Source organism: Gambusia affinis, linkage group LG01 (assembly GCF_019740435.1).
Source record: "Gambusia affinis linkage group LG01, SWU_Gaff_1.0, whole genome shotgun sequence".
Lineage (NCBI taxonomy): Eukaryota > Metazoa > Chordata > Actinopteri > Cyprinodontiformes > Poeciliidae > Gambusia > Gambusia affinis.
The window spans coordinates 34,343,425-34,370,978 of NC_057868.1; the positions used below are offsets into that span (position 1 = coordinate 34,343,425).

Sequence of the window (27,554 nt, forward strand, 5' to 3'; positions counted from 1 at the left end):
AACAAACGCCCTTTCCCTGCTCCGTCTCTTCTCTCTCCCTCTTCTTCCCTCCGTCACTTGTGGTAGGAAACAATTGCAGATCTGTTTCAGGGTTTGTGTGGGTGGTTTCTTATTAGCCTTCCTCTCTGGATCTGTTCTTCAGAGTGAAGTCCACTTTCTAGCTCTTTCAAGCTGCCTTTCTTCCTTTTTTTTCTCCCCTCTCTGTTCAGATAACTCACAGCCAAGCCAGGATCAGGCAGCAGGTGTCCCAGAGCAGTTCACTGGCCTGTTGCACGGATCCTCTCCCGTCGTCGACAGCCGTGAGGACGCCTTCAGTCTTCCAGGTGTTCTGCCGCCCAACCAAGGCCAGTCGGAAACAAGGAAACCCGCCAAAGGGAAAGAGGAGCCACCGGCTGCTTCGCGTTCCCCTTGCCGACCCAGCATGGCCGCAATCCTGACAGACTGCGATCCGAAAGCGATTTATGCCACTGTGAACAAGGAGCCCAGGGACGCCACGGCGGGAGCAGGATCTGGCGTCAGGATGCGCCCTCCGGGCGACCTGAAGCTGGCCCGCAGCCTCTCCAAATCCGACTCTGACTTGCTCGTGTCGCCTCCCGGTGAGGAGGAAGGGGGGCTGGGATACCGGAGCGAGTCTGTTTCTAACTGTAGTGCCGGCAAAAAGAGGCTGGAGAAGTCTCCCTCCTTCACCTCAGAATGGGACGAGGTAAGCATCCGCTCTCAGAAAAGACTTTTTAATGCATATCATGGTTACGCCTTGTTTGTTGACATATGAAGAATCTTCTTGATTTGGAACTTGATTTAAATGGATAGTTATACTACTTCTGTCTGTATTCCCTTTGCATTGTAAAGTTATACAAAGTTTAGCTTTTTTATTCTGCTGTACAGATGAATTCAAACATCCGCTGAAAGCAGCAGCTTGATTAGCCACCTGTCGTGCTGCGAGGGGAGCTCAAACATCTTGAGCTCAAACCTTCTGCAAACACAGCAGCTAATGCAAAATCTGTTTGCCCATGTAAATGATAAAACATTTAATATTTCCCAAGTTCTGAAGCGAAACATTTTCTCGAGCTACAATTTGATTGTACTTTCAGCCCTGACTCTGGTGGATTTTCCTAACTAAATATATCCCCCCTTCTATCCATTCTGCACTTTAATGCCTTTTGTCTGGATGTGGTTAAAGAGCTAAAGAGAGCTTCTGTGAAAGAAGATTAGAGAAGGCAAGGCAAGAAGATGGGGATGAAATGAACAAGAAGCTGAAAGGCAAAGACATAAGACAGATTTGGAACATGAGACTAAGAATATCAAAGACTCACATCAGCGCTCCAGTTGTTTCCGTGTAAAGATAAGAGTCTAGTCCTTGTAGAGACATGGAAACCGTAAAGTAGAAAGTTCACAAGAAAAACATTAACCCTGCAAACTAAACTTTCTTTGAGGAAAAATATTTCTTCAAGAGTTTTATCTATGGTTTATCAAAGATTTAGAGTTAATATCTATACTATTATAGATGGTTAAGTAATAAATTGGGATTTAAAAAATGTCAAATTTCTGAGTGCTAATGCAAAGTGGTTATCTTGAGATTTGACCATTTTTCTCTTTGGCTTCTTTTAGTCATTGTGCTAGAACAATTTCACATAATCTGCGAGTTGTTTCCCAGTAATCACCCCTGAATTCTCGTCATGGCTAGGCTTTGGAGAACATGACTATTAGAAATAGTCATGCATCTTGACCTAATATATGTTTTGTCACATTCCAGTGTTGATTTATGTGACTTAACAAGTCTTTTCTGCAGGATTGCCCTACATTTACTCACCTCCATTTTCCTATCACATTTCTAAGTATAAGCGGATTGTGATGTTTTAGTATGTTTGCAGATAAGCCGTGTTCTTCATTTTAGGGAGATTATGGAACAGTTTTGTGGGATTTTCAAAATTTGGGATGATGTTTTGTAACCTTACTGTGTTAAACATTATCCCTGACCAGTTTGTTGTGTTTTCTTGTCTTTGTGATGCTGTTTGTTCAGAGATTATCTAACAAACATTTGTGGCAAAGCTGCATAATGTATCAAATCACAATAGTCATTGGCAACACCAATATTACACACATAAGGGACTGTTTGCACGTAAGATTTGGTTACCTTTAATTGTTTTAGAGCAATTCTTTTTTAAAACTATTTTACATAATCAGTTACGTCATGGCAATATATCCAACAATAAAATAGCAATGTTTTCTATATAAGTGACTTCTGATGACATTTGGTTTTTAAGGATTTTGCATAGCTATGTTGTTTTTTTATTTAAAAAAATAAGTTCATGGTGTACGCATTACTGTATGTGGAGCTAGATCAGGAACAGTAACACACACACTCATACACACAGCTGAGAGAGTACTTTATTTTGCAATGTTTTTGCTGCTGTGGACAAGGTTGCTGGACTACAGTGCAAACTGTAGAAATAGAGCTTTCACATGGTGGTATGTTGAGACAGTCCAGCTGTTGGTGTCACTGTTGCTGCAGCATCATTTTTGTTTGCACTGACATAAACTGTTAATGTCCCCCCATTGTAGACTTTACATATAAATATCTTATTTACGTCTCACTATGATGGGAGTGTGAGTTTATTATTTGTCAGTGATAGATTTTCAGAAGCTACCTTACTGTAGCTGCAGTTCCCTGCGGGCTGATGGATTTGAGAGTGGCACGCCAGCCGCAGTGCAGCAGGCTGTCGCTGAAGAGGAGAAGGTGGTCTTTGACGGGCATTTATGCACGACAGCAATTCGACCCTGTGTTTGCGCTGTCTGGAAATACTCATGTCAACACTTCCAACTTGAGTTACTCTGGGATGAACTCTGGCCAGTAGAAGGCTTTTTACAGGAAACACTTCACTGTTCTGGAGGTGAATTGTAAAATCTTGGCAGGGTGGCTCATTCCGACTTGTTGCACTGTCAAGGTAACCTTGTGCATTGCATTTTATATTGGTATGGATTTCAAAGGACATTTTCTCTTGATCTGAGTCCTAGCAATGTTAAAGATTTAAAATAGAAAAGACAAAAGTGACCTTTGTTATTTTGTTCTTGTGTGACAGGCCTCTGTGGAATCATAAAACACAGCTGTGTCTCTGGTCAACTCATGAGCTTTTCTGTTTAAATAAATTCTTAGCTAGAAATTTTGTAAAATAACTACTCATAAAATGGAAACTTTTCCAAAAATATAGATAATTATTGCATTTCAGGTGAGTAACAAATTCAAGATTTTGGGCTTTAATGCATCATTTTTTGTATTATTATTATTTCATCCACCTTTTATGGCTTGCTTTCTGATAGTTTACTGTAAAGCACAACTTTATAGTTTCACAAACATTTCTCCTACATTGCCAGAGGAGATGTACTCTTTCAGAGAGCGTGACATAATTAAAGAATAACCATTACTCGGTTATTGGATCCTCCCAGATACCCTCTTAAGCTAATAACATTCCTGAAGCCATCTTGTTGCTTTTACACTGATGGTTGTGCAAACATGAAGCCAGCCCACCAAGCACAGGAACTAGTGGACTTGTAAAAGTTGCATAGAGGAGAAGTCTTTGTACATTTCTGCCCTAATTATTTATTCATCCCACATGAGAGTGTCTTTTTTGTACTCCAATAAATTGGCAGCACAACTGAATTGTTTTAGCATTATAGTAACAGTGAAGCAGAATATAAACGTAAAATGTTAGTTTGTTCCTGTAGGGGGAAAAAAATAATATGCCCCCATTGATGTCATGCATGTCAAGGCTCCTTGATACTGTTCTGTGTTGCAACGTACAGATTGTGTTTGCGTGAAACAGCCTGTCAGGCAAACCAACAGCTTTACAAGTGCATGCATATGGCAGCAAGAGTGACTTTGAAATGAACAAGCGCTAAGCTGCAACGTACAAAATTTAAGCCTGTGAAAGGAGGCTTTGAAGAGGCAAGCCACAGCGTTCAACTCTGTCCTTTCTGTTGGAAAAAGATACCATGATGTTTTTTCTCTCTCTCTCACGCTCTGTTTTTAATAAAATTATAAATGAGATGAGTGAATTATGGATTGGGTACAACTTTGGTAAGAAGAAAGTTTCTTCTCGCATGAACATTGATTCAGGTGCATTTGAGGTCTGTGCTCAAAATCCTCAAACGTTTTCAGTTTGGGTTTTTTTAATCACAGAGTAAAAGCCCTCATGTGCTCAAGATGGAATCTTTTTAATATTTATATTTAGTGCTGAGGAATTTGTGAGGGAAGTTGTAAAAGTTTGATTGTATATAGCCGTGCCTGCACTCTCTTTAATGATGCTGGCCAAGTCATTGAAAACTTGAGAAGTCCCTTCTTATTTGCTCTGTTTGCCTTCTCTTCGGCCCTTATCACCGCATCTACCAGCGAGCGCCCGAGCTGCTGTGACAGCCGTCTCTGGTCACGACTGGCTGCTCCCCAACTTTCTATAGAGCTATTTGACAGCATTTGGTCTGGGGGTCTCACAGGACGCTGCCAAACCCACACCCTGGTGCATTTACATAGCCCTTTAAAAAGCATTTTTCTGTCCTTTTAATCTGCTTTGCTAAATATTCCAGCTCTTTTCTTTTCTGTATCTGTCCACCTCCCTCTTTTCCTTTTTTTTTATGCCACACACACACACACACACACACACAACTGTGGATGCTCTTCCTCTGGTTTCAAGACAAGGAGATTAGACTTGCATGAGGTCCTGGCCTATGCATTTCTCCATTTAAGAAGCTCAGAGTGTGACTGTGCCGTGTGTGTTTTGCACGGTGGGTGCGTAAAGCGCATGCTAATGCAGGTTGGAGAGATGACAATCCAAAGGGGGCACATTGTGTGGGCTGGTGCTTAGAGAAAAGAAGACGTAGCGCTGCAGACAGAGACGGAGGGAGAGGGTCACCATCTGCTTCCACACTGCACTTTTTAACTTCACTTTTGATTTGCACGCCTCAGACCCACTAGCCACTATGAAACCAGCTTTTGTGAGTATTGATTCCCTTACAGACAACAGCTCTGTCAACCTGTTTGCATTACATCTGCGGATTAAAGTTTAATTCTTCTTTAGTTAAGCCATGTAATGGGGAAAATCAATGGTTTGCTTTTGAAATTTTTGGATAAAAGTTTACTGATGATGTTTAATGATGCTCCGACTAGGGTTTGTCAGGCTAGTACCAACTTGTGATTTTCTGATCTCGTGTTCTGATTCAGACCATGATATGTAAAAGAGAAAAATAAATTGTCCATCAGCTTCTTTGTCAACAAATTCCTTGAGAGAAGAATGTCAGATTTTCCCATGTTTGACATGCGATGAAGGGAATAATTTGCCAATTTCAATCTGACTGTCTGAGGCTTTTGTAATCGATTCACTTCTAGGTGTACATGTATTTTCTGTTGCTCCAACTTGCCGGGGGTGTCGAGAATGAGACAGATGGAGACCATTTACTGCCTACACTTTATGCAAACGAGAGAAAAAGTTGTTGGATGAAAAATAAAAAAGTTTTTCTGGCCCTTGCGCTGCTTTTTCTAAAAATGCAACCATGACATTGGGCTATTTCAAGAGGAAGCTGGTGCAACTGCTGACTGTGCTTTGTCCCGCTGTGGCATTGGGGTGTTGGCACCTTCCAATGAAAGTGGGGTGTTTGTGTTCCCTGTGATGCTTCTGTAGTTTTCAGCCAACTCTCGCTTTGTTGCCAGTTTGTCAATTTTAGTCCCCCTTGTCTGGGTGAACTGTTGTTGCCTCTCTCTGTGCCAGGTGTCCTTTATTGTCTCCCATAATCACCTCATCTAACTTTATTCGCCTGACTTTTTTTTTTAAGAAGGCTGCGGATGAAAAGATATTTTGAAGTCTCAGTTCAGTGAATTTATTGTGCTCAGTCATCCCCAAGCAGCAGGCCCACTGTGAGCAGAATGATAAATAGGTTGACTCACACCAAGATGGTCTCTCATCATTGCCGGCTCTTCAGCTGTTGACCTCCACCTTGTCGGTGACGTCTGACCTTTCTCTTTGTGTTTCTCTGTTCATTGGGAGTTTCTCCAACAATGAACCCCTCCATTTCTTCTCGCTGTATTGATTTGGGCCTCATGTGTAAAAAAAAAACAAAAAACACATTCTCCTCTGTTATTTCTCATGCCTCTCAGCTCTTTTTAGTCCTGAACCATAATTTTTCTCTCTTGCTGGAGATATAATTTACCTTGAAGACATTACTGCCTCATATCCCCTGATAAGGATATATTTGCCCAGTTCCAACACTATATCACACCTGTCTTTCACGCTAGCTGCCTCTGATTCTCACCAGACCTTCTGGTACTCCTTTTCCCATTATAAAATGCAAGTAAAAGTGATTCAGCGAGACAGAAACACTTGTGTGTGTGTTTTGTTTTTGCATCTACATGCAGATTTGTGCCACTGTTTGTGATTTAAAACTCATCCTGAGACTGTTGAACACGCAGCAGAATTACAACATCTGCTCCAGTGATGTGATTTTCTCACGGGTGAAATTAAACCATGTTATTATTATTCAGAGTGTTATGCAGTGTCCCTTTTTGATCGTTGCTGCAGAGTGATGCCTCCAACAGGAATCTTGGCCTCCCTCATGTGCAAACCTCAGCCACTTTACGAGACCAGAGCCCTGGCTTGAGCTACACCTGCTCTGCAGCGGAGAGGTTCTACAGGCCGGGAGCGCTAATTAATGCCACTTTTTATCTTTAGCTTTGCAAATCACTCAAGGTCTTGATATTTAAAACTGTCCGTCTCAAAATCTTACTTTTCTCTAACTGGAGACAGGTATTTTAATATTTTAAAGAGCCAGTATCATCATTTTGCAGCTTTTCTCTTCCAGTTGCGTTATTTATTATTCTGCAGATGGCTTCCACATGTTTGGTACTAACCGAGAGGACATAAAAATACACATTTTTCTTACCTGACAAACTTCATGTTTTTATAAATTCCCTGCTCAAGCGAGCTGTGGACAAGTTCTTTGCCAGTCTCTTTTCAAGCATGTTCTGGTTTTCAAGCATGTTCTGGTGCGTTACTTATATTGTTTGTTCTTGCAGCCCATAATATTCTCTAACACAATGGTTCCCAAACCTCTTAGTTTACAACGCACAAAACACAAAATAGCAGAGGATGATTATGATTATTGTCATGTCCCCACTATCAGTCAAGTATTTAAGCATTTCTGCATTTAAGCAGCTGTGTAATAACACAAACAACCAATATAATGTACGTATATTTAGTTTCAAGTTATTCTTTTATTTTTGGTAATATTTATGGTATAAACATGCTTTGACATTATAATTTTTGTTTATTTTAATTTCTGAGGAATATTTCAGGGATTTTCTTGTTCACAGCTTTACAGATAACTTTCTTCTCAGATTTGTGCTCTTGGTTGTATGGGTTTATCCCATTCAGTATCATTGAAATACCTTTAAGTATGTTATTGTAACTTTACATAATGTTCATGAGTTTAAATTAATAGGGGTGTGGTGAATATTTTTGCAAGGCATGTGCATGAAAGTCAAACTAAAAAACAAAAAATTGAATTCTCTGTTGGCAGACTCAGATGTCTTCTTCTTCTTCTTCCCCAAAACAAGGAGGATGTGACTCCACTGAGAGCGTAAGATGCCTGTTTTCATGTGAATACCTGCTGGTCTGTTGGGGGTTTGGCTCTGTGCGCTTTCTTTATCAAGGTAGAGGGGATCCTTTCAGGCTCCATGACTTCTTTTAAAGTGGAAAAAAGGTCTTGGTTGCTGTCCATTTATTTCTCTCTTCAAGCCCAGATGCTTTGACCTAGCCTGACAGCAGCATGCTTGTATAGATGTGCAAGTTTTAAAGCACATCTATACACTTCTTCCTCTGACGCAGTGAGAGATATTTTATTTGTGCACCATTCGACCATTGAACTTCCACACAATGAGTGATGACTTGCAACTGTACACTTGTGGCAACTCGTTGCATATTTAATTACACTAACTGGAGGCTGTCTGGGAGCTTTTTAAGCAGATCTCAGTTCTTGGATTCTAAGAGCATCACAGATTCTGGTTGAAATATCCTCTGCAAGACACGGATGACGAAAGCTGTCGTGCGACTTTCTTCTGCAGGATCCGGATTGACAGTATCTGACAGCGGTGACAGCAGGCCTGTCTGTATCTTCCCTTTTATTTAACTCAATCCTGATGTCCATGCATAATCAGCTCTGGGCTGGTTAGAGTGGATCCCATGTTTCTGTCCTGTGACGGGGGTAAAAATTAAGCTGCTTGGTCAACCGTGGCCCGGAGAAGCTAGTTTCCTCTCTAAATTGTATGCATGTGTTTAAAAATCTATGATAATGTTTGGAGATGGAACATTAGTGATGTTGATATGCATTATATGGTGATGCTTGTAACTGTAATTATCACAAGTGTTAAAGCTGGTTTTAGCTGCAGAAACCTACCTACCACCAATTTCACAGAAGATTTAAACAAACGGATGAACCGACGGATGAAGACGAGCGGTCTGCCATTTTGTACGTCCTTAGGCTGCCCTTCACAGTGTTTATTTGCATGATCTCAGACGTTTATGTGGGGTTTTCCATCTGCTCACTGTTTCCTCTCAGTACAGACCTTGCATGTTGGGCCATATTGGGGCGAGTGTTTGTGGGTTTCTGTCTCTTTGTATTAAATGTGTGATGGAGTGGCGACCTCCCAAGGGTGGATCCCTCTGCTGGTCCAATTTCAGCTGCAATAGGCTTTGGCTCCCTTATGATTTTCTGCAGGATGAGGCTATTGTACTGCATGGTCAGATGGATGGAACCACAACTGTCACACCCTCCTCACTGGGAAAACAATAGTATTATATTTTGTAGCAGGAATTTCTTTTTTCTCTGTTCAATTTTGGGTAACTCCATGCAAACTTACACACCTAATCTACTTTTTTCTTCTTTCTGTGTAAAAAAAAAAGAAAAAAGAAAGCTATCTGAAGAAGTGCTCAAGCTCTTCTTCTTGGGCTACATATCAGTATCTGATGCGAACTTTTTTTATGCAAATACACATTTTGCATAAAAAATGAGAACTTGCACATAACAGCTTCAAGCAGTTATTACTAGAGCTCCATTTTGTCAGTGTTTGCCAAAAGTTAATTTACCAGTGAATAAATCAAATGCTTCTCTTTCTATTCTGATTTAATGTCTTGCTGTTGTGCTGATTTAAATTATAGTGGGTTATTACTCTCAGTTGAGACTGAGTAAACTTCTCTCCAGAACATTTCTTGTTACAATTGTTGCCAAAACTTAACCAAATTATGGAAATAAAATTCCAACAAATGCTGTTATTAAAAAAGAATAGTTGGTAAGGCTCCCAACAAATCTTAAATCTTACATACAGGGACATTGTAGACTAACTATAGACTTTTGAAGGAACCTTAAACTAATTTGAAATAAAGCCCAATGAAGGTTTTGAACTAAAATGGTTTGTGTCTTTTGGGATGGAGTGACCCTGCTGTTTACAGCAGGAAGATATTTTCTTATCTATTAAAGCTGAAAGTGGATGTTGAGCTGATTGGCTCTTTAATATGCCTAACTCTTGCCTATGTGCTTCTGTCTCTAGATCGAGAAGATCATGACTCTAATTGGAGCGGGCATTGATTTCTCCAGAGATCAGCATTATGATACTCCAGGTAGAGTATGACCACAGTTGTTTTCATGTGCTCACTGTCATTTCTCCTGTAATTTTAAGAATGGTGCTTCTTTTATTGAATTAAAAGAAAGGTCCCTGCTAGGTGCTGATAATCAAATACATTAAAGTATTTGACAAGGGGTAAGGTGTGATACTCAGCCATGGTTCTGGGGTGTTGGATCATCTTAATATCTATAAATTAGAATATTATTGAATAGTTCATTTATTTTAGGAATATTATCACACATATTATAGATTCATTACACACAGATTGATGTTTAAAAGCTTTTATTTCTGCTAATCATGATTTTCTGTTTAAAGTTGGTGTAAGTATGACATATAAAATTTAGAAAATTACATTAGACCAATAGCCAATGGGAATGCATATCCTAATTTAATTTACTGAATATGACTGCAAAACATGCGGGAAACCAGCTCTTGATGATGAGGGTTAAGAGAACCTTTCAGAGATGGAAATGTACAACTTTCAAAGAACCAAAACAATGTTGTAAAGAAGAGGAAGCCAGAACATTTTCACAATAAACTGCTGAAATAAGGGAACAAACAAACACTAGAAGTTATTGGTGCTAAAGATGGTTATAAATCCAAGCTTGTAATTGGACATTTCCCAGGTCTGTACTCCATATCTTGCTTGATGTTGTTTTGAACTATATCCATCATCTTAAGGCCATTTCTAAAGTTAAAGTTACTTTGATCCCTAATTGGAAGATCAGGGACCTAATTACATTTGGTGTTGGGTTTTAAATGTCCTGTCTCTGCTCTTCTGTTACTGTTCTGGCTTTTCTGAAGCCTGTCATCGGGGGTGATGAATGGCCCATGGGAACTGTAGCGGTAACCCGATCAATCGACTCCTTCCCTTTAGCATTCCCCTCTCACATCGCTCAACATTCACCTTGACTCTGCATTAGCTACTTTTCAATATATTTCATCAATGCAGCACCTCCTCTGTGCCTCCGTGCAGACTTCTTATTCTAACCCTCTGCTTGTTTTTCGCAGTGGAGAGGGCTCTTAAAATATTAACCACTACGTATGTCAGTGGAGGGAGTGCATTTTACTCTGTAGTTCTGAGGGAAAGCTGACACTTCAGTGGTAATGTGGTTAGTGCTCCATCACAGACTGCATCTGTGTGATGATCTGATGTGGAGTCTGGACCCAGAGTTGTGTGCATATGAGCCTCGGTTGCTGCTGCTGTCAGGAAAACCACTGGGGAGACTTGCTGGAGAAAAGTCTTCCTGGCTAATACACAGGGGGGAAACCACGTCACTCCTCCTCCCCCCATTACTCCTCTGTTTGACAACGGTGCTTGGACTCGATTGGCTCCGTGCCGGCAGTCTCGTATCTTCAGCTTTTTACTGATTAGCTCATGAGTGAAAAGTATAGCAGAAGAGGAAGACCTAACGAGTGTAAGAAAGGAAAAGACTGAGATAAAGATGCTCCAGGAACATAAAACCAATTGCAGTTAAAAGGGGTTCTGAAACAGTAGCGTTAAATGACAAAAATAATCCACCTGCAGTATTTCAAAGAGAGAGAGAGAGAGAGAGAGGAGGGTGAGCGTGCATGGAAGAAGGGAGAGAGAGAGAAAGGGAGAAGAGGGGGAATCACAAGCGGGACAACAGACAGACTACACTTCGGCATCAAGGATTGAACAGTTTGCTCGGCAGTACAGAGGAGTTTAAAGGACGTCTGTTTCTCTCTTGGACTTTCTTCTTTAGCCCTATTGTCTGTAAAAGAGTTAGTTTATTGCGAGCAACCGGTTTTCTGTTCTTCGACAAACTTCTGGAGGAACCAAATGAGGATCAAATGTTTTGATGTGGGATTCCCATCTGGTGGAGCGTTGGATCTGTTGCAGATCTGAGGAGAGGAAAATGGACTTTTGACTGTGCATCATATGCAGAAATGTTGTTATAGCCTATGTTGCTTATTTGTTATGCTGTTTGTTTTTTGTCCTGTGAAAGGTGAGACTTATGTCTTATATGCAGTTTAAGCGTTGGGAAATCAGATCTCCTGTGATTGGGATATTTATTGTGATGAAGTAGAGCACATTATTATATTGGCAGGATAAGAGACAGTCCTCTGCCTTTGCACTGGGTGGCTGCTCCCAGTTCAGGCTGCTGACAGCTGTCATTGTGGCGCTGCTTTGTGATCAATCTCAGCTCTTTGCCGGCATGTCGCAGGGTTCCCATGTTACTTCTTCTATTTCTTCTTTTATTTTATGCTTCCACCCATCGAAATTCATGGATTATCTCTTTGCTAGGCTGAAGATGTGAACAAAGAATGGACCTTTAATTAAACTACCTAAAAAGCAACTTTCCACTTTCTTGAAGCAAAAACACCGTCACTGGATTTGCATTCACTCAACTTATAAACTCAAAGAAAGTCTGGAGCTTCAGGATTTCGCTTTAGAAATATTTTAAGCTGTTCCCAACAAAACCACAGCTGGGAACCTTGTGTCTGTCTGCTAGGACTCCGTACTATTTTTATTTTCCCCTTCACCCATTTTAATCCATCTTGGCTAACTGTGGTTCGGCCCCCGCTGCCCGGCGGGGGATGACACCCTCTCCTCGTAGGACGCTGTCTCCGCCAGCCTCTTGCTGCTTGTGCGCTCGGCTCTGCTGGCCAAGAATTATGTGGCAATGCCACGTCTCTTCCTCAGAGTGCCGCTGCTACCGGCTGAAAGGTTTCTCTCTGCTGAAGCGCTTTCCACTGTCAGCAGGTGCTGCAGGCCGGCTGCTGGACCAGCCCGTGGGGGACTGGCTGGAGCACGTGGGGCTGCCGCAGTACGAGAGCAAACTGCTGCTGAACGGCTTTGATGACCTCCACTACATGGTGAGTCTTTATTTTCTAAATGACACTGGTATACATTTCTTCTACCTTTTAGTTTTCCAGTAAAACTCTAAATTGTGCATTAATCTTACTGAAGCTTGCGTTACATGGAACAAGAGCCAATTAACTTGATCAGAAATGTGATTAAAATTTGTTACGGCACATCCACCTGCACTGTTGTGCTTCAGTGATTCAGTGGAGCAACATTTCACTCATGGTTTCAGGTTTGTAGTTGAGTATTGTATTGTAACCTTTATTTCACTGCAAGTTTACAAAACGGCCACGTAAATCAACGCTATACAGTTAATATGGTAAAGTAAATTTATCTAAGTGCGCTAAACGTTTTCAAATTTAGCAAAAATGCTAAAGCACCAGATGAAAAACTAGCTCTGCTATTAGCAGATTATTGAAAGTGTGGCCACAACTACGTTGAACTTTACACATTTCCACCAAGTTGTATTAATCTTACCGGGATTTTATGCAACAGAGAAACAGAATCGTGCATCATTGAGAAGCAGAAATAAAAATATACATGGTTTTTCTTTTCTTCAGGTAAGACGTTTAAAAGGTGCAGCTTACGTTTGTCTTTCATCCATAATAAAATGTAACTTATTTAGTAAATTGTCAACCTGTGTGGCTTAGTGTAAATACAGCTGTTCTCAAAAGGCCTCAGAGGTTTGTTAGACTTGAAGACCAATAAGCACAGAAAACAGTTCATGGTTCAAGTGGTCAAGTTTAAGACAGCGTTATCTTAACACCTCTAAGGACAATTTTCATCATCTGAGAATAGAGCATGGTGCACCTGCAAAATGAGCTTCAGAGATCAATAAGACAGACTGAAGAATCTGTTAACAAAACAACTATTTGTCAAGTCTGGCATTTATGCAAGGTGGGCAAGAAGAAAGCCATTGTTGAAAGAAGTATGGACTTACCACAAGTCGTTCAGGGACATGGCAAACGTTTAGTAGAAGGTTGTGAGCCAAATTCATAGTAAGCAGTTAGAAACTCTGCTCCTGTCAGATCTTTTTGCCTTTAGCCTTGACTCTGGTATATCCAGCACATTCAGTCAGTCTGTCTGGAGCTCATGAGGATGATGCCATGTGCTCTCACTCAGAGTTGGCTGTAAAAAAAAAAAAATAAAAAAATAAAAGAAATAAAAAAGCAGTTTGTAGTCAGTCACAGATTGTAGAAACACCTGAGTGATCAACGGGTTGCTGTTGCTTTGCCGACACACTTCTCCGGCCTGTGGCGTGCGATGCCATTTTGAGTTAAGTCAGGTGCTGTTGGGAGTAACAAGGACTGACGGAGGAGAGGACGAGGGACCCAGCTAATGACGAAGAGTTAGAAACGAAACAAACATGGCAAACTCTGAAATAAAAGCAGTAAAAACACATTCGCTTTTGCACCAGCAGGGATCTGTTTTCATCCTGCTCAGCAAGAAATCATCATATGCAGACAGCTTAATCGAGTTTGGCAAACATGTACTATAAATCTTTAATTCAATAAGCACTGAAGAGCGGGAAACACTATACATGTAACAAATAAATATTTGCTAAGTGACAATTTTCTGCTGTTATTTATACACATAGGTGTGCAGTGATCACTGATATATGCCTCAGCCATTTTTGTGTTTTGCGTAACACAAGATTTCAGCTTTAAGTATTTTTTTTAAAATCCTTTTTAATGTTCATGTTTAAGTCTGTGTTGAAGCCTCTGAAGTTTCTCCCTGGGTTTAATCACACTGCTGGTTTAAGTAGCTCACACTCATCTTCCTCAGCCTTGAGTCCCCTCCTTTTCAGAGCGGAGAGCTAAAAAAAGATAATTCTGTTTTTGATCAGCTTTGGAGACCACCAGTTTTCCTAAAGTCTCTCCCATATTTAAAGGAAAACTCCAACCTTAATATGCTGTTTAAATCAAGTTGAAAATAAATGTTTCTTGGTTAATTCATGTCTGCTGTACCTGGTGTATAATTAAATAGTCTTTACTCCTCCACTTGGTCCACTGTGATGTCAGTCCTATTCTCCAGCCTCAAGATTTGGATCGATAGGAGCTCTGATTGTGTTGTGTTCTGCTCCTGAAACATATTAGACGCTTTTTATCGACTCCTGGAGCAATGTCCTGCCCAAAAACAGCTCCCCTAACAGCCAGGGTGCAAGCAATGCTCTGCGAAACAGAAAGATCCTGTTCTCCCCAAATGATCTTTCCTTCTGGCTTCCATGCTTGCTTTCTTCGCTCCCCTCCTTTCTCCCTTCATTCCAATTTTCTGGTTGTTGTACAAAAATTGGCCATAAATTCATAGTGAACTTTTGTATTATAAAATCAATATAAATGAGCATAAATAACTGTGAACTCTGTAAAGTTGAGTCTGTAAAATGGTGGAATATTAAACAAAATATATAGGAAATCTTAATTTCTGGTGGATTATGGACTTGAGCCAAGCTTCTTTTGTGTCCAAAGATTTTTTGCGGTCAGATAGAAGAGAGGAAATCTTCTTTGAACATGAAATTTAGTAGCAAAGTCTTCTTTAATAGAAGCTTGTTTTCATCTGACCATTGCTCAGAGGCAGCCATGACATTAGTTTATTTTTTCATGGTGCTTTTCTCTAATTTCCGTTTTAACAGTTTTTCTATCTTTGCCATCTTTCAGTATTTGTACTATTCCAATTGTTTTCACATAATTTTTTATCAATGCTGAGAAACCCGGAAGAAAAATTAGAGTAATGGTTCCATACATTAATATTTAAATGAATGTCTATTTATTTATTCTTCTATTGTCTGTTAGTTATGATATATTAATATATATTTCAGCAAATATTGCTGTTTTGTACAAGCAGTCACGTCTTCCTCAGCTTCTTTCTTCAGGTCTGAATAGTTTGATCACAGCCAGTTTAGGAGGACACACTGAGATTATCAGTATTACTGGCTGGATGTCCTTTAGACAGTCTGAATAATCTGTGGTCCTGATTTCCCTGTATGAATTCAGAGCACTTTTTGTCCAGTGGGGAGTCTGTGGCCTTTCTCTGGATAAGTGAAGTAGGGAAAGAGAAGCATTTGAAAGAAAGTAGTGTAGTGATCAAGTTTCTAGTGATTTTTCCCTTTTGTCATTTTGTTCTTTTGTGATTTTTTGGGGGGGAGCTTTTCAAACCAAAAATCTTCATGCACATTTTGTACCAACCATACACAATATGAGTTGGCAAAGAGTCGACTAGACCTAGAGTCACAATGAACTGCGCAATTTGCACAAAACAACCTATTTTACACAAGTATGGAGTGAATATCTTAAATTATGTTCTGATTTTCAATTTTTGTTTGGTTATTCTACCCAGTTGATACCACAGAGTTACCCCACTGCCTCACCCACTTTATCAAATCTTTTTGGCTTATGGAAAAAAGAAACATTTTTATGTTAATATCAGTCCAAAAACTCTTTTTCTCTGGTTCTCCATCACTGGTAGCACTGCTAAATCTTATTTCTGTCCAGCAGCATCTTGAAGAAAATTGTATTTTAAATAGAAACATAGAAACCATCCTTCATGGAAATTAGCACATCTGATGGAAAGACATTCATTCATGCATTGAGGTGTTTCTTTAAGCCCCAGTGTCATAAACTATCTTTTTTTTTTATTTATTTTTTATCCACAACACAAGAAAAATAGTTTGTGTAAGCTCCCTCCACAGTACCCAAAATTAAAAAGACATATCTATCTAAATGCAGCAACTGCCCAGTAGAAAATAAAAACCTGAATGCTCCCCAGGAAATATGTAAAGTATATCTCTCTCCATGGAGCTGTTTAGCAGTTCATCTCCAGAGGCTGTAATGCAGTCATCCATAAAAGTGCTATTATCCACTGAGCTTCCCACAATGCTGAGCAGGAAAGGCTGCGCTCAGAGGCTGCTGGGAGATGATCGTTATGACGTCAGCGGAGTGTCAGGTATTAATAGAACAAAGATATCGCATCCTGGTGTGAGCTGGACTGCTATAGCTATTTTAAAATAGTTCTCTTTTATTTATTTAACACTCTGCCTTTTTTTCCATATAAAATTTCATTAATCATTATAATATAAATCAAACCGAACATATTACTGCTTAAAGTTGTGATTCCACATGTATCCTGACACTAAAGCTCTACAGCAGGGATGGCCAACTCCAGTCCTCAGGGGTCAGTGTTTTGCCACTTTTTGCTCAACAAAAAGCCCAACACACATGAATCAAGGACTGAAATGACCTAATTATGTCAATAAGGTGTCCTGACAGAGACACAGCTTGTTGCAGGGACATCGGCCGTGAGGACTGGAGTTTGACACCTGTGTCTACAGTTTTTACACTGACGGATTGGACAGTCACACGCCTTGTTTACATCTGCAGCCTCTGCATGAAAAACAAGTCCTCAGGTTTGACCTCTCCTCCGTCCTTTTAGTGCTGAGCAAGTCTGAGCACGAAAGGATTAACCTGAGGCACATACTGAAGAGTCAGCCTCATGGATACTGAGGCGTCTCAATTTGACTCTGATACTAATGCGAACGTTTTGATTCTTTTAACAGATGAGATTTAGTTGCTGACCTTGTCAATGTGCAGCCTGCAAGGTGTACTTTCAGTTCTTGCTAACTTCTTACTGGCCAGTTTGTGCGAGATTACTCCATGAAGACTTATTTGTTGGACTGTAGGTCAGTGACATTAGCAAACAGGGCAGTAAAACAAACGAGGTCCGCTCCTTCTTGGAGTGTATTTTGATCCGAGTGTTAGCTCTGGCTATCAGGAGTTGGCTGCTTTGCTCATCCGTCTCATATTGCTGACCTCTCTGCATCACAGAGATTGATTTATGGATCTTTTCTGCATTATCTACCACACTGTCTCCAAGGTGATATTTCATGTAACCGAAGACCAGCTTGACCATAACTCATTACATCCTAATCAGTCCAGTCCTCAAGTATTGTTAGGTCTCATTTAAGTCCTCCCCTTTTAACACTCTAAGGAGAATATCACTCAGTGATGGCCGACCTTTTCTTGCAATGCTGCGTATCTGGAATCGATACTAACTCACCAGCAAAGTCTTTTCTCAGGGAATATTAGTCTTGGCTACATTTAACCTTTGATAAAAGCAGTCTGTTTGGGATTAAAAACAGATGATGAGGTTATAGATTTCTAAACTGGATTATTCTTTAAGAGGTCGCATGGTTTTCCTCAAAGTCCTCCTAAGAGCTTTTTAATGGTCACTATTCCCGTTATTTGCAGTGTCAGCTATGCTTGTGTTCTGTTCTACAGGGGAACAATGTGATGGAGGACCAAGACTTGAGGGAGATTGGAATCACAGATCCGAGCCACAGGAAGAAGATCCTGCATGCAGCACGCTCCTTACCAAAGGTAACGAAATCCTCACCCCGACTTCATTAGTTATTTTAGCATAATGAGACTTCATGCTAATGGGAGATGCACATTTTTCCTTGACACTAGCAGCTTTGAGAAATATTTATTATAGCTATGCACTTTAATTAGCCTCGCATGTGAATTTTTAGTAATATTCATATTTTCTGTAACTTCTATAAATGTGCAATAGCACTGTCTCAATCAATCAAAATACAAATACAGGTAAATTTTTTTAGTTGAAGCTAAAATTTCTGCATAAAACATTAAAGTCTTTGGAAGCCAAAGGGTATTTTACATCAGCTTTTTTTGTTTTCCATTTCATTTCTTAATAAGTTTATTATGCAGAGCACCTGCTGACATGAATTTATATGCCACCTTTTTAAAATAAGAAAATGTTTAGTTTCGAATTGTTAGTTTCCTACAAAGCAATTCTCACACTGCTGTAGCATTAGTTTTTTCCAAAATGTTTGTTATTCTAGTGCCATTTACACTTGTGCAAAATTATTAGGCATTCCACATTAAAATAGTGACATCAGTTGCTAGTAATTGGAGACGACGACTAATTACGTTTTCAGTTCACTGGCATCATCATTCTCCTGAATCCTCCTTCCACAGGTGAAAGCCCTGGGATGCGACGGTAGCAGCTCCCTCTCCGCCTGGCTGGAGAATCTGGGTCTGCACGAGTACCTGCCCAACTTCCTAGACAGCGGCTACTGCAGTCTGGACTGTGTGAAAAACCTTTGGGAGCTGGAGATCGTCAATGTGAGTCACATTGACACATGTAGACTGTGCGGAGTATCAGACGGTGAAATTAGTTTCCAAGAGTGTCACACAAAAGTCGGGTTGTCAGTTTAAACTCTGAAGGTGAACACTCGGATGTAGAGAGGACGTTTTTAGCGCGTCATTTCTAGGAGGCGACAAGATTTTCTTTTGGAGGACGCTTGTAAGTCCAACTTCTGAGAGAAGCAGTCATGTCTTTGTTTTGCAGCAATATATGTGGATTATTCCTGTAGACTTCCAACTTGGATGATTTTCACAGATAACCTTAAAAACGAGTGATGTTTTTCTAAAGTTTTTCTATGTTCTTTTGTGTCTTCAGTAGATAATGTCCCACTTTTTCTTTTTTTTTCGCAGGTGCTTAAGATTACTTTGCTTGGTCACAGGAAACGCATCATAGCCTCCTTAGCTGAAAGGCCTTATGAGGAGCCTCCTGTCAAACCTCCTCGGTTGTCTCAAATCAGGGTGAGAACATGCAAACTTACTCACTCTGTGGTCTGATGTAAATGTTTTAATGTACAGATATGGAAAATACCTTGACAACTCCAATACGATACAAAACTTATCATAAATCACTCTATTGTACCAGCATAATTATGCAACTTAATCATTGTTGGGGTTTTTTCAAGTAATACTTTTGATTACAGTGTCTTAATTAGTAATCTGTTACTTTTTGCTTCACTAGTGTATAACGTGAATATGTTGAGATATTGGGAGATTTTAAATTAAAGTCTCATCAAATGTACCAGAAAATTTCTTTTTAAATCAATTTGCGCTGGTTCTTTCAGCTTGATAATGATCCAAAACACATGGCCAAATCAACACAAAAATGGTTCACAAGAGCCGAAATCAACATTTTTCTCACAACCTAAATCCTGTAGAAAAACTGTAGGGAGAGCGAAGAAATGAGACAATAAGACAGAACCCTGGATTTCTTTAGATGACGCTGGATTTAAAGAAATCATACAGTACCAACAGCTGGGATGCTAATATTTTGTAGTCTTTACAAACTGGATTTTTTTCCCCCCCACTGACTTCATGCACCCAAATTAAAGTTTTTCAAAGAGATGTGATGCTACTAAGATAAAAAAAAAAAAAACTAATTATTTTTGGGCTTTTTAAGCAACTTTACAAGTGGTGAAAACAAAGTTATCTGGATCAGTATGCATGTTGCAAGAAAATGAAAGTTTTTATCTTATTTAACGAAGTGCTAAGTGATAACCTTTGCGTGACCTTTTCTCTGCAGTGTCAGGACCTGCCAGGATCCCAGACCTCGTCTCCTCTCAGTCACGTGGAGCCCTACAGCGGTCGCTCCATGGACCTGCTGCTGCCTGCAGCAGAACCGGGCAGGAAAAAAGCTCCAGAAGCAGATTACGACGTCGCCCAAAGACATCAAAGTGGAAGGAAAAAGCCTCAGGTATGAGCTGACATCTCTGGGATGTGGTGGGTATGGTTGCCATCTTCCAGGCTTCTGTGTTGATTTTTTATTTATTTAATTTTTGTCATCTCAGGAGCGATATGAAGAAATTCATCAGGAGCCTCGACTGACCTTACGACCTCCGAGTCTAGCAGCATACGCCCCCGTCCAGAACTGGCACCACCAGCCTGAGAAACTCATATTTGAATTTTGCGCCTATGAAGCCAGTGTACGCTAAAAACTTTCTCATTCTGACTTCTCAATTGCTGCTTTTGTTATAAATGATCAGTAACCTCGTATCTCCTGCTCATTTGTAGTATCTTGGTTCTATGCTGATTAAAGATCTGAGGGGTATTGAATCCACGCAGGATGCTTGTGCCAAAATGCGGGTATGTAATAAGTCTTTCCAACAGGCAATAAAGAAATGCATATGCACTATCAGCCAATAGTAAATCAGCTCTGTGTGTTTATATGCCTGTGCTTGCCTTTTCTCCAGAGATCCACAGAACAAATGAGAAAAATCCCAACTATCGTTCTGTCGATCACTTACAAGGGCGTGAAGTTTATAGATGCAGCGAACAAGGTAACTAAGATTCACACTCATCATTTGAAGCATTTCAGATCTCGTTCTGTTTGTATTTCTTTCATGAATATCATGAATATATATTCCTTTTGCTGTAGAACATCATCGCAGAGCACGAGATCCGTAACATATCATGTGCAGCCCAGGATCCAGAGGACCTGTGTACGTTTGCCTACATCACTAAAGACCTGCAGACCAGCCACCATTACTGCCATGTCTTCAGTACAATAGATGTGGTACGCTAACACACTGATTTGCATCTTGATCCATTTCTGAAGGTTAATGCATATAGACAGTTTTTTTAATTAAACACGACTGAAGGAAAATAGAACCTGAATAATTAGGTCTTTTTCTGGATGTGACCTAATCAGCTTCTCTCATGTTTGTGGGGTAATTACTGCATTGACTGCAAGACCCAATTTCAGGAAAGCGAATGTCGGCAATAGTCATTTCTCTAAGGTAATTGCTGATGACTTTCTGCTTTGGCATTTGTGTTAACACATCTACTAGCTGCCAGTACCCCCAGCTTTTATACAGGTGATGGAGTAAGTAGGTGTGTTGATTGTTTTCCATTTGACAGCTGCTTTCCCTCCCCAGTCCTACAGAAAAAGTTCTTCATCTTTATTAGATAAATACTGAAATTATGTAATTTTTTTTGTATGTTTTATACACTCCAGGTCAGATTTCAATAATTGTTGATCCTGTTAAAGGTTACAAAATTTTATTACACCATTATGGAAAAAAAATTCTTATAATATTATTAATTTTGTTCGATGTTGAAAACAATAAAATGTCTTTGTTTTTAGTTACAGTTTAGTAGTAGACATTGCGCCCTAATAAGCGTAAAGTGGTAATGATTATGAAACCAGTTGTTTACTTTTAGCTTCAAATGTTACTCCTAATTTAGTAGGTTTTTATTGTTACGTTTTGAGCTACGCTACTGTAAATAAACAAAAAGAGGATTCAGTTTGTAAAATAGAAACTGACTCTTTGATTTTGTCTCTCTGCTTAGAGCCTGACTTATGAGATTATCCTGACGCTGGGCCAGGCGTTTGAGGTGGCCTATCAGCTGGCTCTGCAGGCCCAGAGGACCAAACAGCATCAGGGCCTCCCTGCGGGAAGCAGCTCGGACGTCAATGAATCCAAGTCCAGTCGACCTGTGCCCAGACCGCGAGGGAGTGTTCGGAAGTCAGGGGTGAGTGGGACAAAAAAATGATTCCAAGTGCACATACACTGAAGAGGTGTTCCATCCTTTTCAGATACATATGCAATAAATAAATGAATATTTTGTGCATCAAACGCTCTGATCAGTTTAGATCAGTTTACAGAGTTTCCCCTCAGTGTAGTGTTTCATCTCTTCAGATGTTTTATGCTGTTCAAATCTGTCCTTTAATTCTCTCTCACACTCGACTTTCTGTTTAACTCAGAAAAGTCTCCCTCTCTTAAGTTTCTATAACTGTTGCACAGGCACCACCTACAGGTTTCTCCAGTCCATCTTGTTCCATATCTCGGTATTCCTTATTTGTCTTTGCTGCCCCCTAGTGAACATCTAACAGTACTAAACCTAACAGTACTAAACATATTACCCACCAAAGTCCCATGTTATTAGATGCTTTTATATGTGCAGAAGACTTAATATTACAACATTTTAAATTGAGCTCAAAGGTTCCTGCAGATTTGTGAACGGTAGCTTGACAACAGCCACTATTGAGAACACAATGATTCAAACAAGCCAGCCATAGTCGTATACAAGGTGGAGTTTCTCAGAGAGAAGCCATGTTGCATAACGACAGATTACTGGCTGTTTGATTGTAGTTGATCTGAAGTTTCAGCATATTTATCCAGGGTTTAAGATGAGCAACTGTTGCTAATTGAAAATAAAGGCAGATCTGAATTAGTCAAAACAAGTTAAGTAAGTCGATTTAGATGATGACTAAGACACTTATTTCAATGAGATTGCATTTGACTGACCAACACAAAGTACCACTTGATTGTGAAGTGAACAGAGAATAATTTGCGGTTTTCAGTTTTTCCATGTGTGATACTTTCACCAGATTCTATTCAAAATGCTTTATTGTTCCCAAATGAAAATTAAATAAAATAAGAGATGAGTTATAGTGTCGTCTGTAGAGAAAAATGTTAACACTGTACATTACCCCAAATCCACAGTCTCCACATTGAAACATGGCGGCGGCAGCATCATGCAGAGGAAAATGCTTTTCTTTAGCCAAGACGGAAAAGCTGCACGTTGAAAGAAAACATGTTAGAAAGTTAAGAGGTGTTTGTTTCTCTACCAACAGGACATTTATTCTTGACATACAGCACCATTTTCAATGGAAGGAAAAATTTACATTCCTTCAATAGAAATCGACAGCAGATTATGTGATCACTCATTTCAACATGTTACCACACTTTTATACAGACAGATTCAGTTGTGAAGTGAAGATTGTAATGTTTTCTCTCCTGTGTGCTCACAGAGAGACATACTGGACCAAGAAGGGGACTCACAGCCTGGTGCCACCTGGCTCGTGGATCCAAAGGAATCTAAACGCTCAATCAGCACTAAGTATGAGACCACCATTTTCTAAACGGACCCCTGTTCTCCTCCTCATCCTCATCCTCCTGGGCCTGGCTGTTCCTACTTCCCTCCTCCTGTGTGCCTTTCACTGTGACTCAGCCATTTCCTTTGCGCTGGACGTCCACTTCCCCTCACCTCCTCACAGCACAGCCTGTGACAGCTAACCAGCCTCTGTTGCTCCTTCTCTGAGTTGAACCTTCACCACTTCTACACTCTGCATTGATTGTTATCGCAATCACTCAAAAAGTCTGCCACTAACATATTTTCCTTTAACTTGCCCCTTCCCTTTCTTTCCCCTTCGACTGCAAATGTACTGTTTTCCTCTCGGTGATGAGCTCTTTCTTTTCCGCTACATCAGGCGACGGCCGCTCTGAAGCTTTTTCACTCTGATCTTTCGTCTCTTGACTTCACTGAGTGCTGAGAAAAATCTGAGAACTCACCCGCTGCGCTCATCCCATTCCCGTATGGATGTTTCCAGGAGAAAACTGTGGATCTGCTCTCCTAACTCTATGCATCCATCAGGCTTTAGCAGGCTGCTCCTCTTTAGTGGGAGTGCAAGTGTTTGGGAGGTTTATTACTATTAGCCGCTTGCTTAAAGCCACGCTGAGGTCTTGTAGCACTGTGAGGAGCTTGCTTAGGGGGGATTTGTTCTTAGAAAGAGGACATGACACAGCAAAAAGTCCAAATTAACGTGCCTTGCAGAAGTGTTGATCTCCATGCAATTTTTTTCACATTTTGTTAAGTTGCAAAAACAAACTTCAATGTTTGTTTTTTTATTGTGCATTTATTTGTTGAAAACAAATCATAACTTATGCATGTTCTTAATTTTTTTCCTAATTAAAATCTGAAAAGAGTTGCATGTGTTTGTATTAAGATTTTATATTGTAGCTCAAGCTCAGATTGGATGAATTCCATCTATGAACTTTTTTTTGATATGCCATTTGCTGTGTCCCCTATGTTGCTTTTAAGTCGGACTTTATGTGTAAAAGTTGTCTTTTTAACATTATCCTCCCACTTGAGCTGTGCACCTCTCCAACTCCTCCAGAGTTACAACTGGCTTCCTGTCACTAAAGGTCAGCTTTAACAAGCTTTCCTGTACTTCCTAAATAAAAGCTTCTCCATGACATGATGATAGTCGAGTGAAAGTCTATAAAAAGGCATCGGACATTTAGGTTTTAAAATGACAACATATTAAACTTGTGTGAATACTTTTGCAAGGTACTGTATATTTGGACTGGTGTGCTCTAATTTGTTCCGTCAGAGCAACAAATTAGCTCTGATTAGGGTACAAAAATCGATGTTGTAACCTATTGTTGAGCAATAGGGTACAACATCATCTACAGCCAGATGATGTTTTTCTACATCATCTGGCTGTAGAAAAACAGCCAGATGATATTTCAACAGTGAACTGATGGTAATTAAGCACTTTTACAATTTATTTGTATAAAAATAACAGCATTTCCTCTGTGTAGCTCTCCCTTATTTTCACTACAAAAGCCTTCAGTATTCATCCTGTCTGCATTGCCTTTCTGTAATATTGCCAATGATACTTGTTAAATACATAATTGCTGCTGGAAAAAAAAGAGTTAAGCATTACATAAAGGGAGGAACAGTTTGTATGAACATGTGTTTTCTGTTTTCACTCCATTTTAATCATCTTACACTGTGTGCATGTGTCTGCGTGTCCCTCCCTCCTCTCTTAGCTGAATGTTGCTGCTCCTCCCATTAAGCGAGCCGGGACGGGAATGGACCCCGTCGCATGATGGGGATGAGCTGGCAGTTTTTTGTGTTTTTGATCCAAAAAGTGATGAGCAGCAGCTCATCACGTCATCAGTCCGATCATGCTCGCTGCACACATGCGGACCTGGAGACAAAGATGAGGCTCCACTCCCTTTCATCTGACCTCTCCACACATCTGCCCAACAGAGTGTGGCAGCGTCTCCCCTCTCCATGCATTCACAAGCTGTAGCCTCCCTCGCAGAGACTTGGTGTTCACTGTTTGAGAAAACATACCTGCGTGCTCCAATGCAGAAATCTGTAGCAAAAGGAGAAGTGGCAGGAGTGAGAATATTGATCTTTTTTTTTTTTTTTTTTTTTTTTTTTTGAGAGAGAGAGTGAGACCTCACACTGTACGCACAGACTACCCTTTGTGTTCAGATATTGGAGCTTCTCTCCATAACCATCAGCCTAGTATATTCCTGCATGGGAGAAACATTTTAACCAACACTACAAAGGCTATCTCTCAATGAAATCCCACTTTTATTTCATTCGATTCTTATTTTGTTGGTTTTATTCATTTTATGGAACTGCTAGTGTCCTAATGCTGGAACTGGATCATGACTGGTGCCGTCTTCTTTTTCCTTCCCCCATTGTTTAATTTAATCCTACCAAGATTATTCACCAAAACCTGCCATGCAGGCTGGTACGACTTTATTTTTTAAGCTGCAGAACAGAACAATAGGGTACAACATGTTTGTCCAGGTAACTCCCTGTACGTTGACTGTTAATGGTACTATTGGGTGTATCAGTGTGAGTCTGGGTACTTAACGGTTTAACTGTTGTATGTGTGACGACACACTGGTGCGCGCCCTCTTTAGCATCCCTGTGTGGGCACCTTTAGCCATCAGCCTGATCCAGTGCTGCTTTTGCACATTGCCAAGGATCAGGAGACATTTTTTGGAACTTATCTGATATGTTGAGAATGGAAATGTACGTGATTCTAGAGCAGTCTGTATTTTCATACTTGAATAATTTTGGCTTTTATAGTTATCTATATAAATGTGTATGTATGTGTATATGTATGTATGTACGTATATAATTTTTGATGTTTTTGTCAAAGCAAAGGACTATGTCTTATAAACTAAAACATATCGTGAATAAATATCCTGTGATTTAAAAAGAAAAAAGGCTGAGGAATTGACTCAGAGGGACCTCAATTCATAAAAAAAGATTGTAAATAATCTTGGGCTTCCAGTCTTTTTTTATAGTTATTTTTCATAATTGTAAAACTAATAAACGTTGGGATTAGAATTACTTCCTTTGTTGAATCTTTTTTTATTATTTTATGTTTTGTAAGCTCTCATACTGCTATCATCTGTGCACACTAATGCTGTAAAGACTCATAAATACAGTGGAATTTTAAAAGTCTACACTAAATGTCTGTAATCTCATTATACATAATGATATATTACAAGCCTGTATTTTTTTATTCTAATTTTACTTTATTATAGATATTTTTACAATAGCTTTTTTTCATCCTGAGTACAGATATGACCAGTAGGACAAGGGGAATAAACAAATGTTAGGATGTAGGATTAAATGCCAGACATTCTGGGAGTTTTCACTGACCGTGTCCGTCCCTTTATGACCACAGTGTACCCAGTCTCTTATTACTACCCCCATCTGGATAATGCACAATGGCACAAAGCTTAAATCATGTCAAACTGGTTTCTTGAACATGTATTCCTAGCTTCTACAGTCAACAGATCCATGTTCAATAAAGCATCTTTGGAATAAGATGGAAATGGAGATTTGCATCATGGATGTTCATCTGACAACACAATAGCAATTGTCCGATGCTATGTTGTCAAAAAGGACCAAAAATCCTAAACATCTAAAAAATGTCTCTGATACCTTGTTAAATCTCTTTCAAGAGGAATTCAGGCAGATCTGATAGCACAAGGGGGTCCAACACTCGTCCACAAAGTGGCCAGTGAGTTTATGTTTTGATGGTGCATCAGTGACAAATTTTCTACAACATAAAGTGCAACATTTCTACAAAGCATAGTAGCCACATCTAGAAAAATATGTTTCATTTGGAATTTGTTTTTGTTTTTAGCTTTTACTCCATTGATGAACTAGTACTTTAACATCTTAGTCTGGCTAGACACAGATTTATTTTTATTTTATTTTAGTTTTACTTTTTCACTGCTGGTATAGTTGGCACCAGTGCATTTACTCGATCAACCAATTTGGTCCAAAGATAAATATCAAAATAATAATTCTATTAATGATCTCAGTAAACTGTCCTAGCTGTGATCAACAACAACAAAAAGTTAGCAATATTCAGTGTGTTAAATCTTTATTGCATTATATATATATGTAATGTAGAATTCAAAATACAATACATTTAAATAATTAGCAGGAAGGATATCCCCTTTTGAAGAGCCCTAACACACTGACACAACCACAAAACGGTTTGCCTGCAAACAAATTAAAATAAAATAAAAAAAAAAACATTGAATTATATGCTCGTAAAATTTACTTTTTGTGTTTGTAAATGAAAATATAAATACATCTGATTGGGTTGTGCTCATTTGCCTGCCGCTGCTGTCGC

The 27,554-nt window shown here is 39.7% G+C and overlaps 1 protein-coding gene across 6 annotated transcripts in view; it reads left to right on the forward strand.

Annotated features, from left to right (window-relative positions):
- Positions 1-26,251, forward strand: part of LOC122838443 (ankyrin repeat and SAM domain-containing protein 1A-like) — a 64,227-nt gene extending 37,976 nt beyond the window's left edge. For 2 of the 6 annotated variants that reach the window (XM_044129091.1, XM_044129135.1), the window contains 14 exons: positions 210-703; positions 7,561-7,620; positions 9,587-9,656; positions 12,387-12,502; positions 17,762-17,860; positions 18,479-18,625; positions 18,998-19,105; positions 19,887-20,057; positions 20,152-20,286; positions 20,375-20,446; positions 20,554-20,640; positions 20,739-20,876; positions 21,653-21,835; positions 23,118-26,251. In XM_044129091.1, the coding sequence (XP_043985026.1) occupies positions 210-703; positions 7,561-7,620; positions 9,587-9,656; positions 12,387-12,502; positions 17,762-17,860; positions 18,479-18,625; positions 18,998-19,105; positions 19,887-20,057; positions 20,152-20,286; positions 20,375-20,446; positions 20,554-20,640; positions 20,739-20,876; positions 21,653-21,835; positions 23,118-23,228 (1,991 nt within the window). In that variant the 3' untranslated portion in view covers positions 23,229-26,251. The remainder of the gene's footprint in view (positions 1-209; positions 704-7,560; positions 7,621-9,586; positions 9,657-12,386; positions 12,503-17,761; positions 17,861-18,478; positions 18,626-18,997; positions 19,106-19,886; positions 20,058-20,151; positions 20,287-20,374; positions 20,447-20,553; positions 20,641-20,738; positions 20,877-21,652; positions 21,836-23,117) is intronic. The other 4 variants (XM_044129107.1, XM_044129099.1, XM_044129117.1 and 1 more) reach the window with 4 other exon arrangements.
- The last annotated feature ends 1,303 nt before the right edge of the window (positions 26,252-27,554 follow it).